Source organism: Ranitomeya imitator, chromosome 4 (assembly GCF_032444005.1).
Source record: "Ranitomeya imitator isolate aRanImi1 chromosome 4, aRanImi1.pri, whole genome shotgun sequence".
NCBI lineage: Eukaryota > Metazoa > Chordata > Amphibia > Anura > Dendrobatidae > Ranitomeya > Ranitomeya imitator.
This window is the reverse complement of record NC_091285.1, coordinates 20,696,701-20,708,707: the sequence shown is the minus strand read 5'-3', so window position 1 is coordinate 20,708,707 and position 12,007 is coordinate 20,696,701. Positions and strand designations below refer to the sequence as shown.

At 43.6% G+C, this 12,007-nt stretch overlaps 1 protein-coding gene across 4 annotated transcripts in view; it reads right to left on the bottom strand.

The window, feature by feature from the left end:
- The window catches only part of BICD1 (BICD cargo adaptor 1), a 201,855-nt gene extending 190,390 nt beyond the window's left edge, over nucleotides 1-11,465 (bottom strand). For 2 of the 4 annotated variants that reach the window (XM_069763295.1, XM_069763293.1), the window contains exon 1: nucleotides 10,965-11,201. In XM_069763295.1, the coding sequence (XP_069619396.1) occupies nucleotides 10,965-11,177 (213 nt within the window). In that variant the 5' untranslated portion in view covers nucleotides 11,178-11,201. Of the gene's footprint in view, nucleotides 1-10,964 lie in introns of all 4 variants that reach the window. The other 2 variants (XM_069763294.1, XM_069763292.1) reach the window with 2 other exon arrangements.
- Between the last annotated feature and the right edge of the window lie 542 nt (nucleotides 11,466-12,007).

Genomic DNA, 12,007 nt, shown 5'->3' with positions numbered 1-12,007 from the left:
GGGGTTTATTTACAATTATGGTCTAGCCATCTTGAGGGAGTGGGGGATAGATGAAGGCGGCATGAGCTGGTCACCAGACAGTATTTGTGGTGCTGTTGGCTGCGGTGGCGTTTGATGGAGGGTTACTCTCAGATATTGAATGGGCTACACACACACGGACTTTGATTAGGGAACGTAATAGGCAGCTCTGAACAAATGTGTTTTGAGAGAGCTCCTAAAACTGTGCAAGTTGTGAATGGTCCTAATTTTTTTGGGTAGAGCATTCCAGAGGATTGGCGCAACGCGAGAGAAGTCTTGGAGCCGGGAGTGGGAGGTACGGATTAGTGCAGAGGTTAGTCAAAAGTCGTTTGCAGAGCGTATCCAGTGGGTAGGTTGATAAACAGAAATGAGTGAGGAGATGTAGGGGGGTGCCGCACTGTGGAGAGATTTGTGGGTGAGAACAAGCAGTTTGAAATGGATCCTACAATGAACGTGCAACCAGTGCAGCGACTGGCGAAGAGCGGACGTGTCCTAGTAACGATTAGCCAGATGTACGACCCTGGCTGCTGCATTAAGGATGGACTGGAGAGGGGAAAGTCAAGTGAGGGGGAGGCCAATTAATAGAGCATTACAATAGTCCAAGTGAGAGTAGATGAGGGCAACATATTACTGTGTGATTTAAAATGCCAGAGCAAATAGTCAAAGATTGCCCAGTTGGTAATTTAATTAATGACCCACTAGAGATTAACTGATTGGGACAGGTCCATGCTCAGTCTTTTTGAGGTGGTTTAGGGGTTTTAAACAGGTCCCTGTACTGACAGTCCATTGAGGTACGAGGCCAGGTGACCAGTGGGTCACAACCTGGCTTCTCTGAACATCTCCATGGAGCCAGGTGACTGGTGGGTTCCAGTCCTGGCTTCCCCAAAAGTATCCATGGGGCTCAGGTGACCGGTAGGTCCAAGCCTTGGCTTCTCCAAACATATTCATGGGATGGTCAATAGAGCAGATCTGTATTCTTTCAGCCGGGGGTTGTGGTCCCCTAAGCTGGCATCCTGTCGAGTGTCAAAGCTGTGTCTCTTGTGAAGGAGCCATGATGTCCTGGCTGCTGTCTTATAGAGTTTTCCTGGCTATCTATTTGTAAAGAGTCTCTGGTTCTTTGAACCTTTATATAGTTCACAACTGTTGTACTTCAAGCCATCATACAGAGATCAAGAGGAAGGTGTGATGAGATTAACTTGCATTGTTTGAGTATTTAATCACTATGTTTTGCAGGTCAACAAGCCACAGTGTTCCGCACAATGGTCAATCAACATATTATCAATCACTGATTGTTCAATGACCCTGCGCCTCTGTCTTGCAGAGATAACAGACAATAAGTTACAACAAACAGCAACTTAAACGTCAACATTCAGGCTCCTACGAACAATAGTCTTTGCTTCTCGACCAACCAAAGAACAACACATAAATTTAAAAGTCAACATAAAGATAATAATGTATGTCTCCTGGCCTACTGAATTTAAGTCCAGATAATTAAGATTAAATGCTGTGTCGTCACAGTCCCATATATGAATTATTGGTGGGAGATGTCATAATGGGATAACTCTTCTAATTGTTTTTTTCTGTATAACAAAATACAAGGAAGGGAAGCTGCAGGAGAGATGCTGATTCCCCCCCTCCTCCGCTCATAAGTAAAATGCAGCCTGCACTCTGCAGCAAGTATTACACGAAAGCAGCCTTGCTGTGGACCTTAGGGGCCCATCACTGGGCTCTAGTTTAATAATTTACCCAGGGCCCATAGGATCAATTATCTGGGATTGGCATTCGTGGCCCCTGTTGTGATGCGATGCAGCAGGACCTGATAATCCAAGCTCACACACACACAATGCCAGTGACCTTCCACTGATCCCGCGGGCTGAGGTCGATGCTCAGTTTACCCGATGTCCCAGCCAAATCCACTCCAGTATAAACAACAATATATTTATTTATTTATTTTTTTTTTGGAAGACAAAACAACTGAAGAAGGAAACGACGAAAGAGAATTATCTCCCAGAGTAATGGAAAAAAGCTGCAGAAAGACGTAGACGAGGCTGAATCTTATATCTATTGTACACGATGTACAATAACAAATTGTATTGTGGTACCGGGTTAGCCAGAAAAATCAATGTGAATACTTTTCTGCCCAATGATGACAGAAGTATTCTGGGAGTGAAACCTTTATTGACTAACCAGAAAATGTTTGCAAGCTTTCAGAGCACAGAGGCTCCTTCTTCAGGCAAGATTACACATACAGGTCTATCTGTAATCTTGCCTGAAGAAGGAGCCTCTGTGCTCTGAAAGCTGCAAACATATTATTTTCTGGTTAGCCAATAAAGGTATCACTCCCAGAATACATCTGTCATCATTGGGCAGAAAAGTATTCACATTGATGTATTGTACACAAAATAGTAACTTCAAAAGGGATAGAGAGGGAGATTTTCATCAGTTCATGTAAAGAACATGGCTACAACTGTGAACATTTAATTTTCTTTTTACTGCGAAACAAACAACAAATAGGAAAAAATAACGAAAACTTCAGTGTGCATAACTAGTCCCCCCCCTAAAGTCAGTACTTTGTAGAGCCTCCTTTTTTGGTAATTACAGCTGCAAGTCGCTTTGGATAAGACTCTATGAGCTTTCCACTGGGATTTTTGCTCATTCATCTAAGCAAAAATGCTCCAGCTCCTTCAAGTTAGATGGTTTCCTCTGGTGACCATCAATCTTCAAGTCTGACCACAGATTCTCAATTGGATTAAGGTCTGGGCTTTGACCAGGTCACTCCAAACGTTTCCCCTTAACCCCTTAGCGACCGCCGATACGCCTTTTAACGGCGGCCGCTAAGGGTACTTAAACCACAGCGCCGTTAATTAACGGCGCTGTGGAAAAAGTCCATAGCGCCCCCGAGAGGCCGATTTTCTCCGGGGTCTCGGCTGCCGAGGGTAGCCGAGACCCCAGAGAACATGATTCGGGGGGTTTTTAACCCACCCCGCATTTGCGATCGTCGGTAATTAACCGTTTACCGGCGATCGCAAAAAAAAAAAAAAAAAAGCGATCTCTTTTTAATTTCTCTGTCCTCCGATGTGATCGCACATCGGAGGACAGAGAAAAGGGGTCCCAGGTGGCCCCCCAATACTCACCTAGCTCCCCCGATGCTCCTCGTGTCTCCCGGTGGGCGCCGCCATCTTCAAAATGGCGGGCGCATGCGCAGTGCGCCCGCCGGCCGGCACCGGGAGAATCTTTGGGGTCTCGGCTGCCGGGGGTAGCCGAGACCCCAAAGAGCACGATCGGGGTCAGTATTACCGACCCCTGTTTTGCGATCGCCGGTAATTAACTGTTTACCGGCGACCGCAAAAAAAAAAAAAAAAAAGTAAAGTGTAATTCTCTGTCCTCTGATGTGATCGCACATCAGAGGACAGAGAAACAGGGGGATTCGGGGACCCTAGCATACTCACCTAGGTCCCTGGATCCTCTTGCTGCTCCTCCTGGCCGCCGGCAGCAGAACATGGCGGACGCATGCCCAGTGCGCCCGCCATCTGTCTCCATCTGCCGGCCGGCAGGAGAACAGCAGTTGGGGCTAAAATTAGGGGTAGGGTTAGGGTTAGGGTTAGGGTTAGGGGTAGGGTTAGGTTAGGGGTAGGGTTAGGGGTAGGGTTAGGTTAGGGTTAGGGGTAGGGTTAGGGTTAGGGGTAGGGGTAGGGTTAGGTTAGGGTTAGGGGTAGGGTTAGGTTAGGGTTAGGGTTAGGTTAGGGTTAGGGGTAGGGTTAGGGGTAGGGTTAGGTTAGGGTTAGGGGTAGGGTTAGGGGTAGGGTTAGGGGTAGGGTTTGGTTAGGGGTAGGGTTAGGGGTAGGGTTAGGGGTAGGGTTAGGTTAGGGGTAGGGGTAGGGTTAGGTTAGGGGTAGGGCTAGGGTTGGGGCTAAATTTAGGGTTAGGGTTGGGGCTAAATTTAGGGTTAGGGTTGGGGCTAAACTTAGGGGTAGGCTTCTTTCACACTTACGTCGGTACGGGGCCGTCGCAATGCGTCGGCCCGACATACCGACGCACGTTGTGAAAATTGTGCACAACGTGGGCAGCAGCTGTAGTTTTTCAACACATCCGCTGCCCAATCTATGTCCTGGGGAGGAGGGGGCGGAGTTACGGCCACGCATGCGCGGTCAGAAATGGCGGATGCGACGTACAAAAAAACGTTTCATTGAACGTTTTTTTGTGCCGACGCTCCGCCAAAACACAACTGATCCAGTGCACGACGGACGCGACGTGTGGCCATCCGTCACGATCCGTCGGCAATACAAGTCTATGGGCAAAAAACGCATCCTGCGGGCACATTTGCAGGATCCGTTTCTTGTCCAAAACGACGGATTGCGACGGAATGCCAAACGACGCAAGTGTGAAAGTAGCCCTAGGGCTAGGGTTAGGGTTGGGGCTAAAGTTAGGGCTAGGGTTGGGGCTAAAGTTAGGGTTAGAGCTGGGATTAGGGTTAGGGTTTGGATTAGGGTTGGTATTAGGGTTAGGGTTGGCATTAGGGTTACGCTTGGGATTAGGGTTAGGTTTGGGATTAGGGTTAAGGTTAGGGTTGTGATTAGGGGTGTATTGGGATTAGGGTTAGGTTTGAGGTTAGGGTTGAGATTAGGATTAGGGGTGTGTTGGATTTAGGGTTTTGATTAGGGTTATGGTTAGGGTTGACATTAGGGTTGTTTTGGGGTAAGGGTTGTGATTATGGTTAGGGTTAGTGATTAGGATTATGGATGAGGTTGGGATTAGGGTTAGGGGTGTGTTGGGGTTAGGGTTGGAGCTAGAATTGGGGGGTTTCCACTGTTTAGGTACATCAGGGGGTCTCCAAACACGACAGCCAATTTTGCGCTCAAAAAGTCAAATGGTGCTCCCTCCCTTCTGAGCTCTGCCGTGCGCCCAAACAGTGGGTTACCCCCACATATGGGGCATCAGCGTAAATTGGACAACAACTTCTGGGGTCCAATTTCTCTTGTTACCCTTGTGAAAATAAAAACTTGGGGGCTACAAAAATTTTTTTGTGAAAAAAAAAATATTTTTTATTTTCACGACTCTGCATTCTAAACTTCTGTGAAGCACTTGGGCATTCAAAGTTCTCACCACACATCTAGATAAGTTCCTTGGGGGGTCTAGTTTCCAAAATGGGGTCACTTGTGGGGGGTTACTACAGTTTAGGTACATCAGGGGCTCTGCAATCGCAACATAATGCCCACAGACCATTCTATCAAAGTCTGCATTCCAAAAAGGCGCTCCTTCCCTTCCGAGCTCTGCCGTGCGCCCAAACAGTGGTTTACCGCCACATATGGCGCATCAGCGTACTCGGGATAAATTGGACAACAACTATTGCAGTCCAATTTCTCCTGTTACCCTTGTGAAAATAAAAACTTGGGGGCTACAATATCTTTTTTGTAGAAAAAAAAATATTTTTTATTTTCACGACTCTGCATTCTAAACTTCTGTGAAGCACTTGGGCATTCAAAGTTCTCACCACACATCTAGATAAGTTCCTTGGGGGGTCTAGTTTCCAAAATGGGGTCACTTGTGGAGGGTTTCTACTGGTTAGGTACATCAGGGGCTCTGCAAACGCAACATAATACCCGCAGACCATTCTATCAAAGTCTGCATTCCAAAACGGCGCTCCTTCCTTCCGAGCTCTGCCGTGCGCCCAAACAGTGGTTTACCCCCACATATGGGGTACCAGCATACTCAGGACAAATTGGACAACAACTTTTGGGGTCCAGTTTCTCTTGTTACCCTTGTGAAAATAAAAATTTGGTGGCTAAAAAATCTTTTTTGTGGAAAAAAAAAATATTTTTTATTTTCACGGCTCTGCATTATAAACTTCTGTGAAGCACTTGGGCATTCAAGGTTCTCACCACTCATCTAGATAAGTTCCATGGGGGGTCTAGTTTCCAAAATGGGGTCACTTGTGGGGGATTTCTACTGTTTAGGCACATCAGGGGCTCTCCAAACGCGACATGGCGTCCGATCTCAATTCCAGCCAATTCTACATTGAAAAAGTAAAACGGCACTCTTTCTCTTCCAAGCTCTGCGGTGCGCCCAAACAGTGGTTTACCCCCACATATTGGGTATCGACGTACTCAGGAGAAATTGCACAACAACTTTTGTGGTCTAATTTCTCCTGTTACCCTTGTGAAAATAAAAATTTGTGGGCAAAAAGATCATTTTTGTAGAAAAAATGCAATTTTTTTTTTTCACGGCTCTACGTTATAAACTTCTGTGAAGCACATGGGGGTTCAAAGTGCTCGCCACACATCTAGATAAGTTCCTTAAGGGGTCTAGTTTCCAAAATGGTGTCACTTGTGGGGGGTTTCCACTGTTTAGGCACATCAGGGGCTCTCCAAACGCGACATGGCGTCCAATCTCAATTCCAGCCAATTCTACATTGAAAAAGTAAAACGGCACTCCTTCTCTTCCAAGCTCTGCGGTGCGCCCTAACAGTTGTTTACCCCCACATATTGGGTATCAGCGTACTCAGGAGAAATTGCACAACAACTTTTGTGGTCTAATTTCTCCTGTTACCCTTGTGAAAATAAGAATTTGTGGGCAAAAAGATCATTTTTGTGTAAACAAAAGCGATTTTTTATTTTCACGGCTCTACGTTATAAACTTCTGTGAAGCACTTGGGGGTTCAAAGTGCTCACCACACATCTAGATAAGTTCCTTAAGGGGTCTAGTTTCCAAAATGGTGTCACTTGTGGGGAGTTTCCACTGTTTAGGTACATCAGGGGCTCTCTAAACGTGACATGGTGTCCGATCTCAATTCCAGCCAATTCTGCATTGAAAAAGTCAAATGGCGCTCCTTCACTTCTAAGTTCTGCGGTGCGCCCTAACAGTGGTTTACCCCCACATATGGGGTATTGGCGTATTCAGGAGAAATTGCATAACAAAATTTATGGTTACATTTCTGTTTTTACACTTGTGAAAATAAAAAAAATGGTTCTGAATTAAGATGTTTGCAAAATAAGTTAAATGTTCATTTTTTCCTTCCACATTGTTTCAGTTCCTGTGAAGCACGTAAAGGGTTAATAAACTTCTTGAATGTGGTTTTGAGAGCCTTGAGGAATGTAGTTTTTAGAATGGTGTCACACTTCATTATTTTCTATCATATAGACCCCTCAAAATGACTTCAAATGTGATGTGGTCCCTAAAAAAAAATGGTGTTGTAAAAATGAGAAATTGCTGGTCAACTTTTAACCCTTATAACTCCCTAACAAAAAAAATTTTGTTTCCAAAATTGTGCTGATGTAAAGTAGACATGTGGGAAATGTTATTTATTAACTATTTTTTATGACATATCTCTCTGATTTAAGGGCATAAAAATACAAAGTTTAAAAATTGCAAAATTTTAAAAATTTTCGCCATATTTCCGTTTTTTTCATAAATAATCGCAAGTAATATCGAAGAAATGTTACCACTAACATGCAGTACAATATGTCACGAAAAAACAATCTCAGAATCAGCGGGATCCGTTGAAGCGTTCCAGAGTTATAACCTCATAAAGTGACAGTGGTCAGAATTGCAAAAATTGGCCTGGTCATTAAGTACCAAATTGGCTCTGTCACTAAGGGGTTAAACTACTTGAGTGTTACTTTAGCAGTATACTTTGCGTCATTGTCTTGTAGGAAGAGGAACCTCCATCCCAGTCTCAAATCACTGACAGAAAAAAGTTTTGCTCAAAAATATCCCTGTGTTTCATACCATACATCTTCCCTTTGACTCAAACCAATTTCATGTTCTTCCTGACAAAAAGCACCCTCACAGCATAATGTTGCCACTACGTTTTACTGTGGGGATGGTGTTCTTGGGGTGATGAGCTGTGTTGGTTTTTCAAACTCAAAACGAGCCATACAATTTTTGTGTGTAAGTAAAGGCTTTTTGTCTGCCAACTCTTCCATAAAGGCCTCCTCTATGGAGTATATGGCTTATTGTGGTCGCATGGACAGATTCTTCAGCCTCTGCTTAGAAACTCTGCAGCTCCTGCAGGGTTACTTTAGGTCTCTGTGCCGCCTCTCTGATTAATGCCCTCCTTGCCCGGGCTCAAAGTTTTGGTGGGTGGCCCTCTCTGGGCAGGTTTGTTGTGGTACCATGCTCTTTCCATGTGATGATAATGGATGTGATGGTGCTCTGGGGAATCATCAGAGATTGGAATATTGTTTTATAACCAAACCCTGACTTCTCAACAACTTTGTCCCTGACTTGTTTGGAGATCTCCTTGGTCTTCATGGTGTTGTTTGGAGATCTCCTTGGTCTTCATGGTGATGTTTGGAGATCTCCTTGGTCTTCATGGTGATGTTTGGAGATCTCCTTGGTCTTCATGGTGTTGTTTGGAGATCTCCTTGGTCTTCATGGTGTGTATGGAGATCTCCTTAATCTTCATGGTGTGTATGGAGATCTCCTTGGTCTTCAAGGTGTTGTTTTGAGATCTCCTTGGTCTTCATGATGGTGTTTGGTCTGTGGTGCCTCTTGATAATGGTGTTGCAGCCGCTGTGGCCTTTCAGAAATGGTAAAGATTATATACTGATAGGTATGTGATGCTTAGATTGCACACAGGGAATGTCCTGTCACTAAGCATGGGACTTATGAAGGGAATTGCTCTCCCAAGAAAATTTTAGGGGCTTTATTTCAAAAGGGGTGAATACTTATGCACATCCCAATTTTTTGTTATTTGATCCAATAAATTTAATTCATACCTATATTTTTCTCACTTCACTTCACCAACTTAGACTACCGTATTTAGTGCTGATGCATCTCACACAAATTGGATTACAAAAATATTTATACACAAGTTGTAATGTAATAAAGTAGGTAAAAATATAGATAGATATATAATAGATAGATAGATAGATATTATAATAGATAGATGGATAAATGTTCTAGGTAATATATAGGATCCCCCCTTGTGACTCACTATCTATTATTGGACCTATAGTCGGGTACAGAAGAGGTCTCGGTTTTGACGACAAAGCCCTCCATTGTGACTTACAGACATCATTACAGAGACCATTGATTATAATGGGGCCTTGTTGTGCTGCTTCCGTCTGTGGCTTCCGGCCATTATAACTGATCAGAGGGGTCCATTATAAACTTGCAGATGGGGCTATAGCTGTAGTATGAGAGAGGATGAAGGAGTTTACAGCTGGTAACCTGAGACCCCCATATGGACCTATATGTGTCAAGTAGGGAATGAGACTGTATGGTATCGAGTCTGAAATATCAGAAATATTTATATACCAGGCCTAAACTGGTCCAAACCCAAAATATTAGTCCTAGCATCTCTCACCAAGAAAGCATCATCTGAAGGATGAGAAGGAGAAAAGGATGTATGGAGAAGACCGTCCTGGCCGCAGTAACGTAGAGCAGGAGCTGACACTGCAAATAGCAGAGAGGCCCGGCCTGCGGATACACATTCTTCCGCCTGGTACTCTGCTACTTGTCATTGTCCCAGACTTGTGCCATGGAATAATGTCATAGACATAATGTCACACAACAGGAAGGCCTGGGATTAACTCTGAGACAGACAGACGGATAGATAGATAAATAGATAGATAGATAGATAGATAGATAGATAGATAGATAGATAGATAGATAGATAATAGATTTAGATAATAGATAGATAATAGATAGGTGATAGATAGATAATAGATAATAGAGATAGATAATAGATAGATAATAGATAGATAATAGATAGATAATAGATAGATAGATAATAGATAGGTGATAGAAAGATAATAGATAATAGATAGGTGATAGAAAGATAATAGATAGATAATAGATAGATAAACAGATAATAGATAGATAGATAGATAGATAGATAGATAGATAGATAGATAGAAGCTTAATTGATGGATAAATCTATAGAAATAAAGAAATAAATAGAATACACAGAGAAAAACTTGAAATTTGAGAAAGACATCGATCAATACTAGATAGATTAGGAAAAAGAAGGAAGAGAGGAAAGAGAAATGAACAGAAATAGAAAGATGATAGATAGAATATAGCTGACACACATTGTTCCTTATTATTAACATAGAGGAAAAGTTAAAGAAGAGAAAGTGATGTCACTGTTAAATAAGCTTTAAATAATTGCACATAATTATCTATCTATCTATCTATTATCTATCATCTATTATCTATCTATCTATTATCTATCTATCTATTATCTATCTATTATCTATCTATTATTTATCATCTATTATCTATCTATTATCTACCTATTATCTATCTATCTATCTATCATCTATTATCTATCTATTATCTATCTATCATATATTATCCATTTATCAATCAATCTATTATCTATCTATTATGTATCTATCTATCTATCTATCTATCTATCTATCCATCTATCCATCTATCTATCTATCTATCTATCTATTATGTATCTATCTATCTATCTATCTATCCATCTATCTATCTATCTATCTATCTATCTATCTATCTATCTATCTATCTATTATCTATCATATATTATCCATTTATCAATCAATGTATCTATCTATCTATCATCTATCTATCAATCATCTTTATCCATTTATCTATCTATCTATCTATCTATCTATCTATCTATCTATCTATCTATCTATCTATCTATCTATCTATCTATCTATCTCATATTCCTCCATCACACAGACACATCCCTCACACCAGCAGTCGGTGACTACTTTTCCTCTACAATCCGTTCAAACCAAACAGAACTTTATTTATAAAGATCACCTGACACTGGTAACCCTGAACTTGCTGGAGCAGCTGCTGACAATGGAAGTCAATGGGAGGGAGGGCAGGGTTATGTTAGGGAGCTGCCCACACCTGCACTGCTCCTGTGCCAGCCTCACCTCTGGCACATGTGTGGGCACATCAGTCATGGGTGCAGGCAGGCCGTGCCTGGCTCAGTGCCCCCCACCCCAGGGTCTGACACCCACCTCCTTGAGTTGCTCCAGCTCCTGCTTCAGGGTGTCATACTCAGCCTCCAGCTCATCATACTGCTGCTTCAGAGACAGCTTCTCCTCCAGCACCACCAGCCCATACTCTGCAGCCTGGATCTTCTCCTGGGTGGTCTCACTCAGCTCCTTGGTCAGTCTCTCAATCTCAGCTTTGTAATCCTCCACAGTCTGCAGCACCTCCTCAGCAGCCATAGTCCCTTGTGTTGGGAGTCAGACTGGATGGACAGATGGGTGGGGAGGGGAGAGAAGAGAGAGGAAGGGGGATGAGCAGAGATGGAGCTGGAGGCTGCTCTGTGGGTATCAGATCTGCAGCATCATGCCAAGCACAGGCGCAGAAGCCTGGCCCCCCATGCCCAGAGCAGCCCCTGCCTGTATATACAGAGCCCCGGCTTTTCTGCTTATTCACAGCCAGGGATGGAAGCAGGAGGCAGCGCCATCTCTTCTGCAGTCTGAACTTTCCACCTGCTACCCCCCCTCTGCAGGCTGCGAAATGATGCAGTCTGCCAGGAACTGGCATCTACAGCGCCAGCCCCGGGAGCGAACACGTTGGGTCATGGGGGGAGAAAGGATGCTCAATGCCAGTAAGGAGCACTAAGTGTCAGGTTAATCGTATTGGCGGAGCAACGTCACAATGTGGGAACACTCAGATATTCGCGGTAGTCCGTAACCCTCCGGAGATGGAGACAGATGGATGAAGTCTATATAATTTATCCATCCATCCATCATCTCATATTTCCGCTCCTCAACATTGAAATTGCAACACCAAGATCGAAAAAGCGAGGAGTTCTGGAAATCACGTGATGGATAGACGTTAACGATGTAAAAAACAAAATGGAGACGAAATTTTCAAAACGTCTCGATTTATTCAGTCTGGAGTATGAGCGCCGCGTGCAGGAATCCCCGCACTTACTTAGAGCCTTGGCTGCTATCACTGAGGTAATTAATGGTTGTTGAACTAGGGCGAATCATCAAGATCTGCTGCTGGCAGCTTCTGTGTAATCGTCGACCAATGAGGTCCCAGA